We start from the raw sequence: 25,615 nt of genomic DNA, 5'->3' as shown, positions 1-25,615 counted from the left end.
AGTGGGGATTTTCCCATACGACCATTTCACGAATGTACCGTGAATATCACAAATCCGCTAAAACATCAAATCTCCGACATCGCTGCGGCTGGAGAAAGATCATGCAAGAACCGGAGGTCCAAGGACGACGGAAGAGAATCGTTCAGAGTGACGGAAGTGCAACCCTTTCGCAAGTGCTGCAGATTCCAGTGATGTGCCTTTAATAAATGTCAGCTTTGCTGATAGCACGATACAAAGCTTTACACCTAGCCTGGGCACGTCAACACCTACATTGGACTATTGATGACTGGAAAATGTTGCCTCGTCAGACGAGTATCGTTTCAAAATGTATTGAGCGAATGGACGTGTACAGGTATGGAGACAACCTCATGAATTCATGGACCCTGCATGTCAGCAGTTGGTTGTTTAGGTTGGTGGATGCTCTCTCTGTGTGGGGCATGCGCAGTTGGAGTGATACGGGACCACTGATACGTCTAGATACGACTCTGACAGGTGACACATAAGTAAGCATCCTGCCTGATCAACTGCATCCAGTCATGTCCATTGTGCATTCCGACGGACTTGGGAAATTCCAGCAGGACAATGCGACATCCAACACGGCCAGAATTGCTACAGAGTGAGTCCAAGAACACTCTACTGTGTTTAACACTTTCGCTGCGGGCGCGCAACTCTCCAGTGCGGTCCGGCAACGTGCGAGTGCGGGCCGGTAGCACTCTGAAAGGGCAGGTACCCCTCGGAGCCGACGCTCCTAAGACACCTGAGTTACAGGCCGACGTCAAGACCTTGTAAGATTTGTAGGATTATGTTCTATACTGACTTAATGGTCTTAATGGCCTACACTTAGAGGTTTCCATTTACAGATCCTAGATCCCTCTTTTGTATTTTCGCTCAGCAATTTGTTGACTGCGTTATCGTTCATTTCGTCACCTACAAGTTGCAACAATTCGTCTGTTACCAATAATCTGAAGAAATCCATAGGAGAATTGCCAGCAAGATGAATTTGCAGAACTTCTTCCTTCGTGAATGGGTGATACTGCATATTATGTGGTTATTTATGCCAGGACTCACCTGGATTATCTCCGTGTGACAGGTCGGGCTCTTTTTCGTCGTCGATTTCCACACAATCGTCGTGATTCGTATCGTCAGATTCGGAACGGTCGCGAAACAGATTCGAAAGCTGTGCTTCCACGCTATCATCACTCTGCAATTCTTTTGCAGCTTCTAAATGAAAATCTCCGTGGTATGCCGAGACCTCACTACACGGAAAACCACTGTCCTCTAGTACACTAAGTAACTGTTCCTCTGTCAATTTAAAACTTTTCCTGCTCCTTTTCACACTGGAAGGTCCAGGTGTTGGTTCATTAGCCGCCATTACCAACAATATATGTTCGATAACTGACCACACAAAACAAAAGTTTACAAGCTTTGATGCTAGCTTAGATGCTGCAGCTAAACTGAGTAATCCTACAGTGAGCGCGGACGCTTATAAGCGTTAGCCGCACTGGCTCGTAGCTTGTTTTGACGCTTATAAGCGTCAGCCGCAGCGAAAGTGTTAAGCACTTCAGCTGACCACCAAACTCCCAAGAAATTAAATTTGAGTGCATCTGAGTTATATTGCGACGTGCTGTTCAGAAGAGATATGCGTCATGTCTTACTGTTAAGGATTTATGGACAGCCCTACAGGATTCATGGTGTCAACTCTCTCCAGCACTGCTTCACACATTAGTTGAGTCCACGCCATGTCATATTGCAGCACTTTTGCTTGCTCGTGAGGGCCCTACATGATATTTGGCAGGTTTGCCAGTTACTTTGGCTTTTCAGAGTAGCATACTGGATGCAGAAATGGCGTCTTTACCAACTGAACCAGGATGGATACCAGGTGATTCAGCCCCTCGTAATAATAATGAACTCTATCGAGAAATGGTTGCTAGTTTGATGTATTAAACACAAGGTCCAAGACTTACCATATGCTGTTAATGCCACATCGGGGATCAAGAGTCATCAACATAAGCACATTAACATTGCTAACATTCAAGTACCATAAATTATAATAATAGATGAGATTAAGTTTGACTGGAATGAAAATTGTAATACAGTAATGCTTGTATTGGTGGGAACAGAAGCACAAGATGATCAACAAGTGGCATCCTACTTAAGTTCATTACAGGGCCAGTAGCGCGGAAAAGTAAATTACAGCAGCATGTTGCTCTTTCTTCAATGGAGACAGAATATGTCGCTGCAAGTGCCTATCATTTATGTGGTTAAATCAATTTCTGAAAGAAATTGCAGCTGCTAATAAATCCTGATTTCTGTTTTGCAAATAGATAACCAAAGAGCTATCAAATTTATTAATGAATCAGGATTTTATGGACAATCAAAACACATAGTGACAAGGTACAATTACATTCATCAGCTAGTTAAAAAGATGGTTAGAGCGAATTATACACCAATCAATAGACTGGCAGCAGACATTCTGACAAAAGTACATGCAAAGTTTTCACATGTGCGAATAAGATCAGCTGTAAAAGGGAATGTCGACGATGAGGATTTGTGCCGGACTGGGACTCGAACCCGAATTTCCCGATTTGCACGATTAGTCCGCTAACTGCCTTTTTAAAAATTTTGTGCATTACAGTTCGTTGCATTTTGGTCGGGGCGAAGGTCACATGAAACCCGGCTATTCGTGTACGAAAAAAAATGGTTCAAATGGCTCTGAGCACTATGGGACTTAACAGCTGTGGTCATCAGTCCCCTAGAACTTAGAACTACTTAAACCTAACTAACCTAAGGACATCACACACATCCACGCCCGAGGCAAGATTCGAACCTGCGACCGTAGCAGTCGCGCGGTTCCGGACCGCGCGCCTAGAACCGCGAGACCACCACGCCCGGCTATTCGTGTACGATTCACAGTCAGGACCGAGCGAGGTGGCGCAGTGGCTAGCACACTGGTCTCGCATTCGGGAGGACGACGGTTCGATCCCTCATCCGGCCATCCTGATTTAGGTGTTCCGTGATTACCCTAAATCGCTGCAGGCAAATCTCGTCCTTCCCTAATCCCATGAGACCGATGACCTCGCTGTCTGGTGTACTCCCCCAAAACAATCCAATCCAAAATCATAGTCAGGCCCAAACTTCCATTTCCAACGATCGATTGAAATTCAATTGTCACTCCGTATTCGATCTGGAAGTCGATACTGTAATTATAGCTATGGAATTTCCGATATCGATATCTGTCACTGTCGATAGTGTAAGGGTAATGGCCGAAAGTGTATGGTAAATAATGCGGTTGCGTTATGGCTTTTCTTTGTCCTGTGAGAATACGCCGCGGAAAGAAGAAGAAAAGTAAGTGTCAGTTTCAAATAACGGTGCCAGTTAATTAACAGGAGTGTTATTGACTCAGGATTCAATTAACCTTACGTGTTTAAAATAGTGTGTTTACTGGCCGAAAATATTGCATTTTTATGGTGATTAGATCGTTTCCTTGATTGGAGATAGCTCAGCATCTATCATTGAGGCCTGTTGAAAAAACTGTCGGCTTCTGAATTTAATTCATAACTTTCTATGTAGGAACGGCCTCGTTTTACTTCGATGGAAGTACCCGATTGGTGTTCAAGAAAGTAGCCGAGGCACAATAAGAAAATCTTAAATTATATACTACAGAACATAAGTAACTCTCCTGAATGCCACTGACGAATGCCATTGTTGCCTTTTCTCCGTCGCCTACGTTGCTACATTAATTCCTAAACATTACATCCAATTCATTCTGCACCATTTGGCTAACGAATGGTGTTGCTATGACTGAATCGTATTTCAGTGTGTAGTATTATGGTGGATGTTTGACAGCTTTTCTTGTCAGCATTACATGCTCTATTTAACAACGATTTTTGAATTTTCAAGTCTCTATCACTATTCACTTGTTCTTAACGTTACAATACTAGACCAGCTAATGGTTTAACATTATCCCATTGTATTGGATTAATTTTGCGATTTATCGTGACTGAATGTCTATTCTGATAACTGGTGTACAGATGTCAGTACCTTATTTGTAGTTGTGCAGATTTGAAGGGCTGTTAGCATACTTCTGCACATATCAACATGTTCTATGGGTACGCACTCCACTTGAGCTGCTATCTAGTGTCTGCCTAAAGGCATATATTTTGTCATCACTATCTACATATCTACAAATTAGAACGTTTGTCAGTAATCCTTGGCACATCAGATTGAAGGAGATGGTGCAGATATTATGACATCAGTCATCCATTTCAGTGTTGCTGGTTTTGAAACCCTGCCTGTCTATTTTGATCTTGGTATTTTGTGTGCCCTCTAAATCACTTCGTATGATGCTGTATTGGTTCCTTGAACATGGCACTGACTGAGTTGTTTCCCCGTTCTTGCCCAAATGAGCCTGTGTTTGTCCCGTATGGGTCAATCCATACCAAGTGGCCCAAGAACAAAGTAATTGGTTGCTTGACCACCTCAGAAAATTTTTTTTACAAAAATTTATTGCTTATTAATTTGAGATGGTGGCTATATTTGTTCCAGGCTGCATGCGTTTTTTCGTATTAGCAAGCATCTACATTTTTTACTATTATTCAGCAGGCTAGTGGATTGTCCAAAGCCTTTCAGATAAAATGCATTTAGTTCAACACAATCTGGGCGACAAATTAACATCCTTATCACTTAGCTGAATGTATTCTTTAATAGATTTTTAATAGTTCAAAGTTATCAGCCACAAATTAAAAAAAAACCTCAATTTTTGAACAGTAGTTTTCCAAAAGAGATTAATTTCTCAGCTTTAATATTTTTTCTGCTATTAGACTATATATTATATACTTTTTATAGAGTATCAATGGTGAGCAGCTTATGCTTAAAAAATACACTATTTTAAAAATAGACTATTTTAATTTTTCCATTTTGTGGCCTGCAATATCTTTGTTGGGGGACAGATAAAAACCTGAAAATTTCACAGTTAATAGATCTTTATGATATCAAACTTAAGTATAAATTTCAACTTAGAGATTCAGTTGGAAGTTATGGGGAAAAAAATTACAAACACGAGTCAAAAATACATCTGTGATATCTAAGCTTATGGAATAAAATATATCAATTACAGTATATAATTTGAACATATCTATGATTACTTACTTTTTTATTGAAAATAATCCTACTAATTACATTATATTGTTCTCTTGTTATTTGTTTTTAGTACATTGCTCATTGAACATTTGAGAAATTTGTTCACTCAGTTTGGGTGTTAGATTATAAGTTCGCCCAGTCACAGTTGTAAATTCCATTGGAGACAGCTTCCTTAGTACATCCAAACTTGATCCTTCTCAAGTTTTTTAAAGATGTCCTTGGTCCTGGAAGGTGATAAAATACAACATGTACATCTTGGTTTTGACAGTCAGTATTATCAAATTCGCCAATCCACCACTGTTCATTGTAAACACAAGCCACTATGTCTTTATTTTGAAGAACCAGTTGTACAAGTTTTCCACACTGAAGTTCACTTCCAGGCGAAGTTGATGTGCTCTTACAGTTCAGTAACTTATGTGAATGGGGAACAATACAATGAAAAGATTGAGTGCCTTTAATCTTCTGACAAGTGTTGTACCTTTTCTTCAAGACACTGTCATAGACTTTTTGTATTTCCTCACATTGTACAGAAACATCGGTAATGCCTTTGATATGTTTTTTACAGAATTCAAACATTTCTTGAGGTGTTATGGGGATTGTCATCGGTCCGCTGCAGACATGCTTTTGTGTCAGCTCACTTTGTTGTACCCCAGACACCATCACAAGCATTCTTCCCCTGGCATGAAGCGAAAAAGTACCATTCTAAACCAAACCCAAAATCTTCTTTATGAAAAGAGGTGTTAATAAATTCTGTTGTTGTTTTTATATTGACTTGCTGCCCCCAACTGAAAAGTAAACCAGTTTTTTTTATGGAAAGGTGGTGATGTTTAATGTAGTTTGTTAATTTTTGTTGAAAAATGTGCACTGCTGTAGTGTTGTGTTCAAGGTAGTCACTTATGACACAAAAGCTGTGGCTCATTAGCTTATCTTGATCTTTACAATAGAATACAAATGGATGAACTGTGGTTTGTTTGTTTGCCCAGTGGTGCCCAAGTACTTCATCTTGTACAACAAAGAAATAATTTTCCAAAAAGTCAGCAAGAACTAAGCATTCATCAGCTGCCGAGGTTTGCTTTCTGTCTTTCAAAAATTTACTTAGAGCTTTTGTAGTAAAATGATGCATTTTCAGATTTTCAAGGTTAGCCACCAACATTTCAAAAAACTCTTCTCGTTATTTTATGATTGTCACTATTTCAGTTCTGTCTTGTGTCACCCATTGTTTGTAGTTTATATTGTCAGACATCAAATCGTCTTCTTCGGATTCTTCAAACATGTCATGTAAGGCTTGTTTGCCTGGACAATCTTCACATTTTCCCTTGATCATACAATTGTAACTGTCAATATTGCATACCAGAACTTCCAAAAGGTCTTTATAGTCAACTCTAAGATTGGCCCCATCCATCATCAACTTTACATTCTGATAATACAAACAAACACAAACATTATGGGCGCAAGATGCCCCTACAACAATACCCCGTCCTGGTCTCAACTCACAGAACTTTGATCTTCCAATTTTAATGTCAGAATTTTCTTTTTTAAATTCAGTGAATAGTTCATTTAAATTACACAGTATTACCCTTTTTTGTCTTTGAATCTTAGAACCATTTTCTTTCACAGAAACAGTCTTTTTTGCGACGTCAAACGGCTGTTATTGTCATCGTCATAATACTTAATAACTTTATTGATTGTGTTTTCATCTACCAAATTAGATGCACTTTTCTTTTGTAATGCTGGTAAAATTCCCTGTTCTTTTACTAATTACCTTGTTAACTTAACAAGACGTTCTGTCACATTAAATTCATCACTAACTTTTTCTCAACTCCAAGAATTCGGCAGTAAACTGATAATCTTCATTTTATCCTCTTTGTTTGAAGTACTGCATTTAGTTCTTAGTTTTTCTATCAAATCTATTCGGGTGAAGTTTTAGAACTTCCATATGTTTTAGTACAAATTGTATTTTGAAATGAAACTTCCAAATTCTTTTTGACTGTAGCTGCCACTTTCTCAATTTTTGTATTCAAGGCACTTGGTCTTTTATCTTGATTTAGTTTTCTAATTTTACTAGCAAGCGACATACACAGGATTTCACAAGCTGTATCTACTTTTTTAATGGTTGCTGATAAGTCACAAAATTCTGTATCTGAGGTTCCACTATCCTTTCTCTTCTGAATTACAAATATCTTAGAATAACATGTTGGTCACAGTGATTTTCCTGGTATGAGATTGACAAAAGGGCTTTTATTTTTAGAATACTGGTCAAATGTTATTTCTCGCAGACCTTTAGGTTTCTTATGTTTCTCAAAAAGGTCCGTGTGAGACTGACCAAAAAGGTGATGAAGTGTTTTTAAGTATTTCGTTTCATGGTACTTGCATGTTGATTTGACATCTGGGCTGACTCGTAAGTAAAACAACACTTTTTCTTCTTCACTGTAATCTTCGATTAAAGTAATGTCTTTAGGATACACTCCACACACACTTTTATGACATGCTTCATTAACAATATCGCCAACAGAACACTGAGACACAATTTTTCAACTGCACACCAAGAACTTCTAGCTAAATAAGTGTGATTAGACAACTGTTGGTTTAAGGGGGAAGACAACAATCAGACTTGTGTAGACTTGCAGATGCAATTGTTAGCCTGCTGAAACAATTACCACAGCAGTGTTTCGACAAATAATCATTAGCTAGTGTAATGTTGTGTGTTACATTATGCAGTTGGTTTACTTTATTTGATTAGCCTACCAGACATCGCAGATGTTAAGAAATGTATTTTTGACTTGTGTTTGTAATCTTTTTTCCATAACTTCAAACTGAATCTCAAAGTTGGAATTTATACTGAAGTTTGATATCATAAATGTCTATTAACTGTGAAATTTTCAGATTTTTATCTGGTCCCCCAACAATAATATTGCATGCCCCAAAATGGAAAAATTAAAAAAAATCAATTTTTAAAAATAGTGTATTTTTTTAAGTGTAAGCTGCTCACCATTGATACTATATACAGTTTAATAGTAGAAAAAATATTAAAGCTGAGAAATTAATCTTTCTTTAGAAAACTACTGTTCAAAAATTGAGTTTTTTCAATTTGTGGCTGATAACTTGGAACTATTAAAAATATATTAAAGAATACATTCAGATAAGTGATAATGATGTTAATTTGTAGCCCAGACTGTGTTGAACTAAATGCATTTTGTCTGAAAGGCTTAGGACAATCCACTAGGCCTACTGAAGAATTATAAAAAATGTAGATGCTTGCAAATAGGAAAAAACACATGCGGCCTGGAACAAATATGGCTGCTATTTCAAAATAAGTAACAATAAATTTCTTAAAAAATATTTTTGTGACCACTAAACATTGGGGAAATCACCCAGCAAATATAAAAATTTTCTGAGATGACCAAGCCACCAGTGCTGGACCACTTTTGTATGGATTGACCCTTATGTCATCAATAGTGACAAAAGAAGCATCCTAACTTACCTTTCCCTGTCCTCTCTCTTTTTTTTTTTTTTTTAGAAAGTATGCCGCCACAACCAGTACCATATTTTAACCTGTTTCAAAGTACTACAAAACCAGCCAGTGATTATGATATATAATCACTGTGGAATAATGCAAGCATACAAGTTTTATCTACATTTACCCAGTTCCACTATAGCTCACATGAAAAATTTCAGCTGTGACTGTTTATTTGAGTACATTTGTTCATTTATTGATAATTTCATTAAGATAAATGTACATAGTTGTGTACTACTGTCAGTTATTTATGTTTGATGCGATGGCGCTTTTGGTGCCAAATTGAGCTTAGAAAAGCAGTAGGGCAAGGGCAACACCAGTACCCTAATTCATTGTGTAGCCTATAGTAGCAGAGCCATCACATAATATGAGATGGTAGGAGAGCAATTTTACCATGTATTTTCTAGCACAGTGGGTGGATAGTCTTCACACATAATCTAGTTTGGCAAATTGTAGGTCAATTAAGTAAACCAGGAAGGATTAAAATTTTGAGGGGCTGTCTATGTGTATTTTAATTCCTGTCGAGAGCCCTCATTGCAAGTTATAATATAGCAACAACTAATTTGTATATAGCCAGTGATGTAAAAATATTTTTTGATCATAGGAGCAATATTAGGCGAAATATTTAACATAATGATTGTATCATACTAGTCACTTGAGTCTGATGAAACTGAATATTTGGAGGAAAAAACATTTCAGTTCCAGGGGATGATATGCACAAACATGTAATTAATACTAATCAAAGTTAAAATTAAATCATAGGCTTGAGAGGTAACATGAACCTCCAGCTATGCTACAGATAAAGATTGAATATTTACATTCACTGGCGTCGCCATTTCTCAGCTACACTGACACCTTCCAACTTAAACTAGACCTCAATACTGATCAGTATCTCGCTACAAATTAGATGAAGTCACTAATAGTATTTCAACACAGGCAGTGTAAAAGTGCCACATGTTACATATCGTGGATGACCACCAAAAAGATAGGACAACAGTTAGTCCTGTAGATCCATGGAATGAGGCCGACCTATGGGAAACCCTAGTCAGCAGAGGAAGACTTCTACTTGCTTTGCTTTATAATTGTTACTTTGGCCTGGGAGACTGGATGCATTCTGTACATTCCTCCACCAGTCATTTCAGTTCTTCACTTTTATTGTCCACTCTCCTCTTCCATCTTATCTGTAGTCTTCCTTGTCCCCTGCTGCCTTCTATAGGTAGTCTTTCTTCCTCCATCCTAATTAGGTGATGTGCCCACCTCAGTCCTCTTTTCTTAATCTTTTGGACAAAATCAGCTTTGTGAGTATTGGTCTGCTAGTTCCTGGTTTTCTAACATATCCCATTCATATGACTGGGGCCCAATATTTTCCTTAATGTCTTTCTCTCGAAGACTAGCAGTTTTTGTTCATTTGTTTTTTGTAGTATAAGTGTTTCAGGGCCATATTGTGCTACACTTTAGTAGGGCCTAGTCTGATTTCATGTCGTAACTGCGCTACTGCACAGCACATCCTGTAAGCTCTTTATTTGCTGCTGCAATCCTTGCCTTAATCTAAATTTCCATTCTGTTCTGCTTGCTAAAATTGCTTCTGATACATGCATATGTCTGTTATTTTAATAGGCACTTCAGCAACTGTCAATATAGTACTATCATTGGTACCTTGCTCATGACCATGTACTCCGTTGTATCCTCATTAATTTGAAAATCTATTTTCCTCGTAATATTTCTGTAAGAAGTTATTGTGAACTGCAAGTCCTCTTTGCTGCCACTTATTTAAAATTGTCAGCATACACAAGCCCATTCATTATATTTTCAAGTTGTATTCCAGTTGGGTTTACTTTTTTTGACTTCCAAATTCCCTGATATTTGTATACTGATCGTTACTCTGCAATAGATTTCCTCTACACACTCCCGTACTAGATGTATTAATTTTTTCAAAGATTTGTGACTAATTGGTGTTGTGTATTTGTTTTGGGAATGTTGATATGGGTGTATTCTCAACTGAGGTAGCACTGCTGATAACTGAAAGTGGCACTTGTGCAGTGATGCAACAATATAATTCAGCAGATATGATGCAAACTCCACTAATGAGCCATGTATGCAGTGTGGTTTTTTTCGGTTTGTTGGCCTGAGTGAGTGAAGCAGAGTTTTAGGGCTTTCTTGTCAAATTAATGATGATGTTTTTGTGGACAATACTTCAATGACTTATCTATTCATCTTCCTCAAATGCTGTTAGAAATGGCATTGTGTTTGTACACTTTTTGGATCCCAACCACACTTTGAAGTATTGTCAGTGACACACTCCCAGCTGAGTTTAACTCCTATTTCACAATGTGTCCTTTGATGTAGTCTTGTTTTTCTGTAACTGTGATATTATTCAGTGGAATATTTATTTCCTCATTCTTTTTGGGTCCTTAAGGAAGAACTGACCAATATTATGTTTATCAGTTGATTGCGAGCTCTCAAAGCAGGTTTAACGTAGTGGACGCAGAAAAACAAATGGATGTCAAGAGGTATAGCAGATTCGGAAAGTTAAAACTGGCAGTAAACAGAGGCATAAATCCAGTAATGCCTCACAGTCTGGTTAGAGTCAAACCAATGAAATTCTCATGTCACACATCAGTGTTAGGTCACATCCGTTATATACCAAAATGAAATCTTCAGCGTGAGTGGAAAGCTGAAAACAGTCTGTCTGTGCATACAATGTCCGTACTTCTGGAACTAGAGTACTGGTTATGAAGTTTGAAACAGAAGGAAACCAACATGCATAAAGTAAAAGTTCAAGGTATTGCTCATTGAACAATTGTTAAGTCTTTGTTATGTGTTAATGGTTGGTCAGTACACCCCTTCAGTAGACAAAATTACAGTACTCAAAATACACATTTAAAAATGCAGGTAGCTATTCCTAGCTTTTGAAAATTTTAATTTCTTCCTTAGAGGAGAAAAAGGGATAGCGAAATTTCAGAAGATTGTGAAGGAGGAGCAGGTCACTCACACTCCAGGTTAAGAATCAATCACTACTGAGTACAGTGGAGTGCAGGTTATCTTAAGTGTTCAATACTACTTCAACATCTCGCAATTAAACTCATCTTTCAACCTAACATAGACATCGGGCTACACTACAGACCAATATGTTGCCATAGCTAAGATTTCACATTCATCTAGACCTTGGGCTGCTCTACAGATCAGTCTGTCTCCACATCTTACATACCAAAAAGTAATAGAAACATCAAATGTATACCATCAGTATTTTCTTCACTTTCTGTTTGCACACACATTACATGTGGCACGCCACATTATCATTACATTATGGGATACAACTGCATATGATATCGGTAGTTTCGGAAGAACTGAGGAGACAATGATGAAGGATAGTTGTCAGAGAAAGGGAGCATGGTTGGTGTGTCAGCATCAGTTCAAAGGTGATAGGAGACAGACAGACAGATAGAGAACTAAAGATGGATTAAGAGGAAGTAAAATGAGAAGTTTTATGTGTATTACTATTAAGAACTGAGAGGAAAACAGGAAAGGTATTGGGGGAAAAACAAAAGAGATGGAAGGACGAAGATAAAATATATATATATATAAAATTGGGTAAGTAATGAAATACTAATAACAGAAAAATACTATCAGTGGAAGAAAAAAAATAGACTGATTGTTACCTGTGGTTAAATCCCAAAAGGGTTGCGAGGAATGAGAGTATGTTGAACTTGTCTCTCCCGAATTCAGAGAAGCGAGTTCTGTATAGAGGACTCAGACAACCCATATGATGAAGAATGTGGTGTGGCAAGAACTCGGCTCTCTTGAGCAATGTTAAGCACCTCGTATACTGGGTGTCTCCATGGTAAGAGTTTGTGGGTGCAGTCATAGATCTCAATCAATTTAGCAGTTTTTATTTTTATCTGAAAAAGTTGTACCGTGAATGTTTTGGTTGGTAAATGGCATGTATGGTTTCACATGTTGCTCTGTATTTGATATTGTAGGTTTTACAAGTGATGTGACAGGAGGAAAAGGTGGACAGAGGGTGTATGGGACAAAGTTTTATGGCAGGAAAAGTAAGGATATTGGTCTGGGAAGGATACAGATGTTATGGAGGTTAGGAGGGCAATGGAAGGTGGTTGTGGACGGTGTAGAAAGGCTATCAGAGATGATCTCATTTCAGGGCTTGCACTGAGAAAGCCGTAACCTTTGTGGAGTAATGTATTGAGGTATTTGAGACCTGGGTGGTATAGAGTGACAAAGGGGGCACTTCTGAATCTTTTATGAGTGGAAGCTGTTATATTTGTCAGTGGGTGGGAGGAGGAGACAGTCTGGGACATTTGTATGTGGGCAAGATCTGTGCAACAGTTGTGAAGGAGAAAAGCATGATAGATGGTGTTGCTATAGATGTTTAAATATTTATTGTTTGAGAGCAATTATGTTTTCCACAGATGCCTAGGGTGAAGGAAAGTGAATATTTATGCGGAAGTTCAAAATGGCTCTGAGCACTATGGGACTTAACATCTGAGGTCATCAGTCCCCTAGAACTTAGAACTACTTAAACCTAACTAACCTAAGTACATCACACACATCCAAGCCCCAAGGCAGGATTCGAACCTGCGACTGTAGAGGTTGAGTGGTTCCAGACTGTAGCGCCTAGAACCATTCGGCCACTCCGGCCGGCTATGCGGAATTAATTGCTGCTTTTGAAACTGAGGTACTTCGCTTTTTGGTTGGTTTTACATGGGCTGAGGTTTGGATGTGAACTTTACTGAATAGAGGCCAAGGTTAAGAAAAATGGCTTTGTAACTGAAAAAGAAATTTGAGTTGGTAAAAAGATTTAAGTTGTGCAGGAAGTCTAGTAATTCTTCTACCATCCAATGTTTGGACTGTAATTCAAATATGGCCATTTGGTGGGCTATTTGGCGTAATAATTCAAAAATAGTTACACAGCCAAAGTTGCACTTTAATGAATGCAAAATAAATGAATAAGAGTCACTGAAAAGTAATACCTGTGAATCTTTTGTTTGGTTCTCAATATTGTTTGAGGTTTTACACATCATGTTTATTACTCAATCAACTTTGCCATTTCGCTGACACAAGTTGCAGTCCTCTGCTGCTAGAGGTCTCTGAATTCTAGCACGTTGTATATAATGTAACTGTCATTGCATGAGAAACAGCTCAGAAAATTGAAAGCATGAATTCAAAGAGTTCATCCATATGTGGAACATCCTCTCCTTCAGCACGACAATGCCACACCGCACATGAGCGGTGTCACATCAGCAGCAATCCAGCGCATTGGGTTCACTGCCATCGACCACCCTCCATACAGTTTCGACTTGGCCCCATCTGATCTTCATCTCTTTCCAGAACTTAAAGAACCCTTTTGAGGACTGCACTTTGATAGTGATGAAGCGGTACAAGCAGAGGTGATTGCTGAAGTAGTACAGGCAGAGGTTATGTGGTTTCATCAACAAACTCAAACATTCTGTAATGAAGGTATCAGTAAATTGGTGTCTCTTTGGGAGAAATGTGTTTATCATTGGGGTGACATTCTTGAGAAACAGACATGAAGAATAAAATTGTAGAATGTTAACAAAGGATGGTTTTCACATAAAAAATTCAGAAGCATTACTTTTCAGCACGCTTATGTATATTGTAATCCATCGAGTGATTGATTGTTGTTGTTGCAGACCATATTTTAATTTATCTGGCAGGAAATCAGTGTGCAGTATTGCATGAAATTTGCGATATGTTAATGGAAAAAATTGGAAAACTTTCTGAATTTTAGGCCTATAGGTTATAGGTTGGGATGATTATAATGTGATTAGGTGGTATAGTGTGTCGAGGACTGCCAGTTAATTTGAAATAATTTAGGAGTTGTATGAATTAATGCCATGTGGAATCACTACTGCTGTATAAACTGAAGTTGGCACAGATGGGTATTATTCACCTTGTATATATGAAGCCAGTAACTGTTCTCGAAAGAACAGATTACTGTTGTTGACCGTGCAGCTTTTCCCTGGAATAAATGACGAGCAACTGAAACCCTCAGCTGCCAACTGGTGTTGTTGATATACCTCAATGTGGACAGCTCAAAATGTGTGCCCCGACCGGGACTCGAACCCGGGATGTCCTGCTTACATGGCAGATGCTCTGTCCATCTGAGCCACCGAGGACACACATGAATAGCACGACTGCAGGGACTTATCTCTTGCACGCTTCCCGTGAGACTCACATTCCCAACTGTCCACAATTCTACATATGTAATGTACCTTATAGACATTTGCCCATTCACTCATTATTCGCGCACGCTTTGGCGATTTCCTTAAGATGAGGTCCTAATGACCATCACATAGAAACTGGCACTTTTATCCTGTCATTTGAGGGGTATAACCTGCCTGAAAAGGTCAGGGTAATGGTCTACAGATGCAATGTGAAACCATAGATTCCACCCCCACGCATTACTTCTGTTGCCTGAAGTTTGGCCACATGTCCTCGCGAAGCAATGCCATTCCATTCTGTGGTGACTGTGGCTGCACACCTCATGTGGATAACCTTTGCAACCCTTCGCCTATCTGTGTAAACTGCTATGGACTTCATTCTCCCTGCTTACTTGAGTGTCTGGTGTATATGAAGGAAAAAAGAATTCAGAAAATGAAGATCCTTGACTCTCTTGGCTACTTTGAAGCCCAGAAGAAGTCTGACAGACTTCACCCCATGAACATCTCCTCTACCTTTGCCTCCATCACGTCTTCCCCTCCTGCTTGCCCACATCTGGCCCTCTTCCCTTTCCTCACACTTGGTGGCTCCCATCCCTTTCTCCTCAAGGAACCGCTTCTCTTTCTCCTCCTTAGCCAGGGAAGACATTCTTCTCAGGCTCCTGCTAGGAATGGGCTTCCTGTTGGAATTCCCCTTCTGGCCATTTTCAGGATAGGAAGCCTGCAACCTTGGGTCAGACGAGGAACTCTCACTCCGACGGCCCCAAAGCAGCTCACTATGTCTAATTCTGACATCGCTACCACCTGTTCCCTTAGTAATACCACCTCCTTCCTCCCTCTGAGGCAGAAGAATAAGCAGGAGTGCAAGTCAAAGGACAAGCCTTTCCCGGCTTCCCAGGAGGCTTGGCCCCCTCCCCGTCATCCTGAATCAGACACAGTTTTTATGGATGTCACCCCATCCTCATTGGTGACAATCACTGACCTGGTGATGTGACCTTTGCTTAGCTGTTATGTCTACCTTGGATTCTCACCATATGATAATCCAGTGGAATTGCAGCAGATATTACAGTCACCTACTGGAAATTCAACAACTTGTTTCCTCTTCTGCTGCATTCTATCTTGCTCTTCAGGAAACACACTTCTGTGATGACCACTCCCCATCTTTTTGTGATTATTGGATCTTCTGTCAGCTGTGCCGGCCCTGGGATAGAATCTGGAGAGGTCTGCAGTTTGGTTTGCATCAATGTCATTAGTGACTAGATACTGTCTTCAAACCAACCAAGCAATAGCGGTAACGGTATGGAAGACCCCAGCAATCACCATTTGCAACGTTTACCTCGCTCCTGGTAGGCCACATCTTTATGTTGACCTGCCTGCCTTAATGCGGCAACCCCTGCCACTGCACCTCCTACTCCGGGACTTCATTGCACTGAGGCTATCGTGGTCCTCTTCCAATTTTTATCTGGGAGTTTTTATACTGCTGGCTTTCAGGTTTGAGTTTGCTCTTCACTCAACACCCCTCAGATTCAGGAGAATGGTATCCTATGGGGTTCTGTGTTAAGTGTCATGCTCTTCCTCAGAACCATTGGTGGGCTTGTAACCTCTGTCGGGACTGTGTTTTCCCCGCGTTGTATGTTGACAATTTTTACATCTGGTGCAATTCCCACTCGGTAGCATCTGCTGAGCGCCGGCTCCAAGGCTCCATCTGATGGGCCTCTGCGTGGACCATCTCCCATGGCTTTCAGTTTTCTCCCTCCAAAACGCGGGTTATGCATTTTCGTCGTCAACCCACTGTACATCCCAGTCTAGAACTTTATTTAGGTGACCTGCTCCTAGATGTTGTAGCACAGTCCTGTTTCATGGGCCATATTTTTGACAAAAGGCTTGCTTGACTGCCCCATGTTCGTCACCTAAAGACTACATGCATGCGGAAGCTCAATGTTCTCCACCTCCTGGCTCACACATCTTTGGGTGCAGACCGTGCTGCTCCTCTCCATCTTCACTGTACTTTGGTCTGGTCCAGGTATTCATGTTTATGCCTTGGTGGCTCCTCCTGTTTTGAAAATACTTGATGCTGTTTGCCTTTGTGGGATATGTCTGGCTATTGGTGCCTTTCGTACTAGTCCCATTGACAGTCTCCTTGCAGAAGTGGGGATTCCCCCTCTACAAATATGATGATGGATCCAATTCCTGGTTTTTTACGCAATTGCTATTCGCCAATCCTTGACCACCCCATGTACACTGTCCTGTTTGCAAGGGAGGATGTCTCCTTCCTGATTTTTAAGTAATTCAGTTGAACTGTACTCTCTACACAAACAGAAATTTCCTGAAAACAAAGTAGGCTTTTGTACATTTGCTTATCTTTGCCCAAAACAGTGTGTACTAGTAGGAGCATACGGTACTCATTCTGTATGTGTGTACAAAATTCATCAAAAGAAAAAGCTACCAAGATTTAATGTGAGTAATAACTTGCAACATTAATCACAGAACCTGTTTGTTTCATCTGTTTGACAAATGTCCTCCTACACCCCTACTTCAGGAATACCTGTAAAATCAGATAGAAGATTTTGAGCCTGACGAAAGAGCTTGATATAGCCAGTGGGTTTCAACAGACAGGATGAATTTGGTTCTTCAATTAAATACACTCAGACATTTTTGAATTGCTGATACAGAAGGTAGAGAAGCTTGCACCTCATTCCTTCATTGCAAAATCTCAGTGTAATTATTTGAAAATGGGAACAGAAACTCTTCGAGAGAGGTCTGTTTTAATGTTGGTGGACTTGAGTGAAAATTTTCGCTTTGTTGTGCAAGACTAAGTACAAGGTTGTTACTGGAATAATGGCAGTTATATTCTTCACACAGTTTGTGTGTACTGTAAGAAAGACCAAAGTTTGCAATCTAAAAACCTCTGAATTATTTCTGATGATTTAGTGTGTGATGTAGCCATGTTTCGTCAAATGCAGAAGACTGTATGGCAGCTTTGAAACAAGAAGTTGAATTGCCTATAAGTGATATTGAATATTTCACAGATGGTTGTGCTGCACTGTACAAAAACTGCAAGAATTTTTTGAATATATGCAATCATGAATATGCAACTATCCATGATAAATCTCCCTGTGGTGGAGTTGGTGGTACTTTGAAAAGGCTTGTTACAAAAGCAAGTCTGCTGAGACCATTTTATGGACAAATAATTAGTGATGCAAAAGTTTTTCGGTTTTGTCAAGAAAATGTGAAAAAAGTATCAGTATATTTTATTTCAAACCAGGAGCTAGTTGACGTTTGTAGTTGCTTTTCTACATTTTTTTCATCTGCATGAACTGTTCCTGGAACTAGATCCATGCACCCATTCTTAGCACTTTCTGCAACTCAGATTGGAATTAAACGCTTAAGCTGTGATGTAAATTTCAGTGTCATTTTTTATTTCTCTCGAAGTGAACATTTAATGCCTGAAATTATTGTGCATGTTAATTGCTATATTGCTTTTTTGTGTGGTTCCTTCTGGTGTCCAGATGCTCTTTGTAAACGGAATGAGGAGGAAAGTGATGCAACAGTCATTTATGCATCCACGTGGGTTGTCATAATCCTTTTACTGGTCTGAAAATGACACTTGTAATGCTCCATTCTTCCATATTTTGTGTCGGGTAGAAATCAACACAATGACTGGACATACTTAGAGTATAAGTCAAGTCTCTTCTAAATTGATGGAAGCAAAATGGTCCTTATTAAGAATAAAATGACCAGTAAAATAGACCACTGTGTTGCTAAGTGGTTTGTGGTTGTATTGTAAAATTGAGTGACAGTTGACTTATAATACACTTGACTGGGTGTAGTTGTTGCAATGATGTGTAAGTTGAGACAGTTTGCCTGCAGTGATTATGTTCCAGTGAGTGACATATCTGAACAATATGTATGAAGGACTTGCAGATAGATAGTGTTGAGCCACATTTATGACTTATACCAAAGAAGGCAATCACAACTTCCAATGCATTCTTCTGAACTATTTACATTTTGTGCCACGTCATTATCTTATGCCAAGCACTTCATATTATAATTTATTTTGTTAAATTTATTCTTTTAAAAGACAAAGTTTAGGTCTGAAGAAACTTTTCTGTTTGCTATTGTACATCTTTGTTAGAAACAGAGGTTCTGCTTATTTGCTCCCCCCCCCCCTTTTCCAGTTTTTTACATAAAATGTTATATCCTCTCATTTTTCCAGCTTCAATTTTTTTATGTAAGATGTGTGCTGTTTGTGTGAGAAAAAAGTCATTGCATTTCAGAAGGGGAAACATTGAAAAACAAAATTGTGCAGAACATTACATTTGATTTCATTACTATGAATATAATTAAGATATGTATTATAAAAATTGGCCAAAATCCATGATATTGTGTATCAAACAAATACACAAAGTTTTAATATGATAACTCATACATGGATGCCATGACCTGGGTGATTTGAGAATCATTTAGTGCTCTTTGTATTTTTCAGTATTCAGCACTTGTCCTTGTTGTGTTGTATTAAAATGTTTACAAAATGTGTTTGCATACTAAACAGTTTTCTAACGATGTGTAGTGGGTCAAGGCTGCAATAACCATTACAGGGGAATGGAAGAGTCGTTCTTCTAGTTGTCAGGATGTAGGGCTTTCCAACCGTGTGTGTTGGGGGTTTGAAGATTTGGCAAGAGCTATAGGAGTCAGAAGTGGAGAAGGCTACATCAAAACAGACAGCATGTATGTTAACTCTTAATTACTCCCAACAAGCTACAACAGTCATAAGTGTGTGCCCTCATCCGGTGGCATCACTCAGCATTGTCATATGGCATCCTTGTTCCACAGAAGTGGTCAAACATCAGTCTCGTGGTTACAGTGGCATGGAGCTGTGTCATGAGGATGGTGATAGCTGGTAACCTAACATCAGTCTCGTGGTTACAGTGGCATGGAGCTGTGTCATGAGGATGGTGATAGCTGGTAACCTAGTAGTACCAATGTCTTGCGTGGCCAGGAAACCTCAGCAATGTTTTCAGATTGTGGCGGCCATATGCCGCCGTTATGCTGCTGGTGGTGCAGTTTCCACTCTGCCCAACTGAAGCGTCTGTTAGGTGCTAGAAGATTCTCAATGTCTTGGTTACTAAGAGGGCACCAATTCAACCATCACCCCTTCTGATGGTAGCCTGTAACAGGAAATATGCTGGCAACCTCATGGTGGAAGGCAACAACAGCAGATGCTGGTATGAAGCCCAGCTGTGGCGATGTGTCCAGCCTGGTGGGCTGCTTTATACACACCTGGGCAAATCTTGTTACTGCATTGATTTTGTACATGGTCTGCCAAGAGCTGTTGAAATGTCTTGAAATGCCGACATTGCCTTAGTGTCTGGCCTATAGTTGCTGAGCTGCAGAGTGGCATTAGTGTTGAGCCTACGGGTGTTGGCAAATCCTGCATTTTGGCAACACACCCTGGCTTGATCTTGTGTTGCTATGCTCCTTCCCTCCTTGAGTGATTTGGCCCACTGAATTCCTCATTGGTTAAGTTTGGCTGAATCAGAGCCTCATACATATATAAGGTTACACTGTTCAAAATCCCAATCACAAGTCCAGAGTAACACAGTAGATTAGCTGTGGTATGTTTGGACTCTTCATTGCCCTATTTATATTTACACTATCTTCGCTTTCCACCTTTGTGGGCTCAGAAAGTCAGACACAATTATGAATAACAAATCTCTCTGTGGTTTGTATACTACTAGTCACTGGCTGGTTCTATAAACTGACACAAGTTATGAGATGCATTACTACACTTGACTGCACTGGTTGGTCTTGTCCAGTTCATGCTTAGGTCCAGTTTTCAGAGTCTGCTCACTGCTTCCTGCAAAATCTTCAATATGGACCCACTGAGTCTGTAGACAAAGCTAGTCCATAAAACACTTACAGTTCACGGCGTTCACTTTCCTATTTGGCAACAGTGTTATACTCTCTCATGAGGATAGGAGTTTGGGGATCTGGGAGTCTTAAAACATTATGAAACTATATGCCCTCTCTCTTAGGTGCTGTCCTATAACCTTTAAAAGCATCACTTAACCTCTTTAACTTTGTTATCACACTTAGCAAAATATCATGTTGCAGAATACAGGGTGATTTTTTCCTCCGTGTACAATCTCTAGGACTTGACTGATGAAAGAATATGGAACAAAAAAGAGCTAATGAAGTGAAGTGACTTCGTAGTCTTTCCCAGTGTAATAAGTCTTGAAAGTCTCTTTGGGTTTGCTGCTGGATCCTAAAATCAACTCGATTCTATATTTCAGCGATCCAGCTGTTCACAATTTTCAGGAGAACACTGTTTCTACTAATGAGTCCTGCAGTTCTCAGTGGGACTCAGCAGCAGAAGCAGCTTTCTCCTGAAAATGGTGAACAGTTGGATCATCAAAATATTGAATCGAGTTGATTTTAGGATCCGGCAGCAAACCCGAAGAGACTTTCAAGGGCTAATGAACTTTCCATGCTAGAGACCATTTGTTATATCATACATTGTTACAGAGACTGTGGTCTAATACGCACTGTACCATGCGGCCACAGTTACAGTATGTGCTGGAAATGATTTCCATGTGCCTCAACGCATCTGTGTATACACTGTAGCATGTTCTGTCTCACAAGATCACATCGGCAAGGCTGCACCCAAACAGTTTCAAAGGCAGCATGAATACATTTCTCCAGTGTCTCCACATCAGGAATGTGCTTTGCATACACAATACTTTTGAAATGTCCCCATAACCATAAATCACATGGATAGAGATACGGTGAACGAGCTTGACTCCCTCATCCAATCCGTTGACCAGAGAAGACGTGATTGAGATGCGGCTTGACATTAACGGCGAAGCGGGCTGCTGCACCATCATGTAGCAGCCACATAAACCTTTGAATCATCAATCACTCTTCTTCCTGCAGGGGAGGCAGTCATCCAAGAGAAATGCTGAGAGTTCTGGCCTGTTAGGTGATGGGGAAGAAAGATGATCCCAAAATGCGGTTGCCAGTTATCCCGGCCCACACATTATGGCTGTGCCGATGCTGTTGATTCGCTGTCACTATAACATGGGGGTTCTGCATCTATCCCACAGATGACTGTTACGAACAGCGAAGATACCATTTCGTGCATTTGTCAATAGGATGGATGACAGAAATCTTGGACTCATGGTTGCCTGGTGAAGAAACCAATGACAAAACTGCTCCTGATGTGGAAAGTTTGTTGCTAGTAAGCCCTGCACATGCTGTAAGTGATAAGGATAGTAGCAGTTGTCATGGAGAACATTCCACACGGTCATCTGGTTTACCCTGTGCTGATGTGTCGACTGCCTGGTACTGACACTGCAGTCGCCTTCCACAGTGTAAATATTTTCCTCAAAGTCTGGTGTCTGAACATCTCGGTTATATCCTTCATGATTTCCTGCTTCCTGAAACGACACTGTCTCACATTATTCCTTATATCTACTAGCGTAGACCTTGGAGAACTCTTAATAACCTACATGACAACAATAAACTGTGTGTACACTCGTCCACCTCTTACATGACCTACTTACAGTTGCCTATACGCCACCAGAATACATCCGCCTACATTCCTGACTAATTCTACTCGGAAAGGGAAAAGGGGGACAGACACAAAACCAGGAAAATTGAAACAAAGCAGTTACAATAAACCCATGCTGCTTAATTGCTTTCTCTGTGATCGTAGCACCTTTGCCAATCCCACCACTGTGGATGTATGGGTGGTTGCATGTGTGTTCACTATTGGGCACAAAAATGTGGTGGGCTGAGATGCAGACTGCTACAGAGTGGAGGGGAAGAGCGGTTCTTCTAGTGGTCAGGATGGCGATGGCTCTTTCACCTAGGCGTTGTGGGTTCTTTTGATGGTTTGGTAGAAGGAGTGACGTTGTGGGAAGCTGCAGACAAACATATAGTCAACATAAACATTTATTTATTAATCTACTAAACTTGAATAGTCATGTAGGTGCACTCTTGTCTCCAACATGGTTTGGCATGGCCTTGTTTCCACTTGGCATGATGTTCTTGGCAGCTGGCCAGCAGTGCTTCACACACAGCTAGGATGCAAGCTGCTTACGTGAGAAAGTGCTCACTAGGTGGCAATGCCTTTGACACTAAGTGCGACTTTGCTGCGGACACATGGTGGCCATTGGAGTCTTCTAACAGTGCAGTAGCTCATGGCACAGAGCTAGGCCCAGTAGCACTGCTCAGCTGATCAATCTTCTGAGACTGGCTAGATGGGCAGCTTTATACATGCTTAGGCAAGTCTTGTTGTGACATAGGCCATTACGTGGCCTGTCAGGTGCAATCAGAAGTCTTCAAATGCTGGTTATTACTCCAGCAAGGGATGGATGGAGCTGCTGGCACAGTGTAAGTTCTGAGCTTGTGATTGCAAGCATTCAGACTTCAGCATCGAGCCCGTCATTGGCACGCACTATTGCACTCTTCCCTTCTTGGAGTAATGTAGTGTCGGTCAGGAGCGCAGTAAGTGCTGCAGGGGGAAGAGAGAACCGTTCTTCTGATGGTCAGGATGTGGGGCATTGTGGATTCCAAAAGTTGGCAAGTGCTATGGTTGTACCTCGGAGATAAAGGTGGCTGCAGCAACACAGACAACATAAACTTTTCAGTACTGCAACAAGCTAATTACTGTTGCATGCCATCAATGGCATGGCCCAGTGTCGTCCCATGGCCTCTGCATTCCAAGGATGTTGCCAGGCATTGATTTCTCAGCCCAGAGTATTGATCTAGCGGCCCACGAGTGACAAGAAGCAGTGTCACGAGGATGGTAATAGCTTCTGTGCCAATAGTGCCAAGGCCTTGTATGGTGAGCAAATCTTGGCTTCGCTGTGAGATATGTGGCAGCCTTATGTTGATTGTTGCACTACTGACCGAGTGGTTGCGTACTGCCCAGTTTAAACAAGTGCCTGGTGCTGGCAGGTGTCCAGTGTCTCATTGATTAGGCAGGCATTGGTTTGACTCTATTCCCATCAAGCGGTGGCCTGCAGCTGGGAGAATGTTGGTGGCCTCGCTGTAGATGTCTCTACTTCCATATAGGCTGTTGTGGTTCAGTATCAGATTTGTATGAAGGCAAATGCAACAACATAGAACTCTGACCAAATTGTTTAGGCCAGAGGTTTAGAAATGCTAGGAAGATTTGTGGCAGAGACTGGCTAACCTAATTAAAAAGCATTCACCTACTTACAGTGTGTTCCAGGAGGAAGGATCAATATTCAGGGATATGTCAGCAACAATCATTCGAAGCAAAAAGTGTCTTGTAAACCTTGACTCTAAAGTGCATACCATATGGGCTACGAGCACTTGTTCAGTAGAAAAGATGTGTTTCGTAGTAGCGAAGATGATGTAGTGCTTGTAGCTCTTATGGTATACATTTTAGAGCCGATGTTCACAAGATTTGTTTGCTTCAAATGGTCATTCTTGTCGTATCCCTGCGCATATTAACCATTCCTTCTGGGTCACCCTGTATACCAACTTTTTCCAACATTTCCACCCTGTAAACCCCAATTACCTACATAAAACACTGTTTTGTTTTAATAAAGCTATGATTTAGTGCATGGGGTTATTCTCTATGATAACTAGATCATGTTTCCTTAAAGATAAGATCAGGAAATACACTAGTGTTCACAAACCCATAAAAATGGCTATAACAAAACTCAAAACATTGTTTAACAGGCCAGCAGTACTGACTGGCCGCCGTGTCACCCTCAGCCCGCAGGTGTCACTGGGTGCGAATATGGAGGGGCATGTGGTCAGCACACCACTCTCCTGGCTGTATGTCGGTTTATGAGACAGGAGCTGCCACTTCCCAATCAAGTAGCTCCTCATAAGAGCTGTGTGCAGCCCACTAGCTAACAGCGCTCGGGAGATTGGGTGGTCGCCCATTCAAGTATTAGCCCAGCCTGACAGTGCATAACTTCAGTGATCTAACGGGAACCAGTGTTACCACTGAGGCAAGGCCGTTGGCTGATTACATGATGCGGCAATTTAAAACCAAAATCATAGTAACTGGCAAAGGGCTACGAGTATAGAATATCTTCCCACTGTATGAAATAGGTCTTTTAACATCAATAAAGTGAGATATTAACCATCCTATTTGAGGCACACACAGCACTGTGTTATGGTGTTTTGCATGATCCTCCAGTTTAACTGTTTCTTGAATTGTATGGTGGTTGTTACATTTGTATGAGAGTTGTTTGACCATGTACTTCCTTTATTGATCTTCTGGACTTTGTCGCCAAAGCTGTAATATCTCCTTTAAACCCAAAAACTGTTATCTTATTTACACCATATTTTAAGAATAAACTTTCCAAATAATTTGCAGCTGAACATGTGATATATTTGTTGTACTTTAAATACATGAACAATTCATATTAGTGTGATGTATTCATGTTTCTGCAAACAAGTTAATTATCCAACTCAAAAGGCCCTCACACTTCAGTTTCACAATTATTCAGTTGTTGTTTTAACAATTCTTAGGAAGGCTCCCATTTCCATGGCAGGAATGCAATTCATGGAATGCTCATTGCTACTTCCAAGCAGATATTGGATGTATCGCTTACACATGATATACGTTTGAGGGAAAATGGTTTACTGGCTAGTTTAGTATACATAATGTGAGTAAAATAGAAAAGATTAATGCTCATCGGTAACAGAAGCTGCTGCCCAATCACTCAAGTAGAAGGAGAGGAAGCAGTGAGCAATTGCTTCTGGGGGGGGGGGGGGG

The 25,615-nt window shown here is 40.3% G+C and overlaps 1 protein-coding gene and 1 non-coding gene across 2 annotated transcripts in view; one reads left to right on the top strand and one right to left on the bottom strand.

The window, feature by feature from the left end:
- Positions 1-3,249: 3,249 nt before the first annotated feature.
- LOC126100559 (SH3 domain-containing protein Dlish) overlaps positions 3,250-25,615 on the top strand; it is a 79,217-nt gene continuing 56,851 nt past the window's right edge. Inside the window, exon 1 of the mRNA XM_049911178.1 lies at positions 3,250-3,345. Within this exon, the coding sequence (XP_049767135.1) occupies positions 3,297-3,345 (49 nt within the window). The 5' untranslated portion in view covers positions 3,250-3,296. The remainder of the gene's footprint in view (positions 3,346-25,615) is intronic.
- Positions 14,735-14,808, bottom strand: Trnat-ugu (transfer RNA threonine (anticodon UGU)). Its single transcript has one exon. It is a non-coding gene; the product is annotated as a tRNA-Thr (tRNA).

The sequence above is a fragment of the Schistocerca cancellata genome, chromosome 9 (assembly GCF_023864275.1).
Source record: "Schistocerca cancellata isolate TAMUIC-IGC-003103 chromosome 9, iqSchCanc2.1, whole genome shotgun sequence".
NCBI classification, from domain to species: Eukaryota; Metazoa; Arthropoda; class Insecta; order Orthoptera; family Acrididae; genus Schistocerca; species Schistocerca cancellata.
Note: the sequence above shows the minus strand (reverse complement) of the source record. Positions and strands in the feature narration are given on the sequence as shown.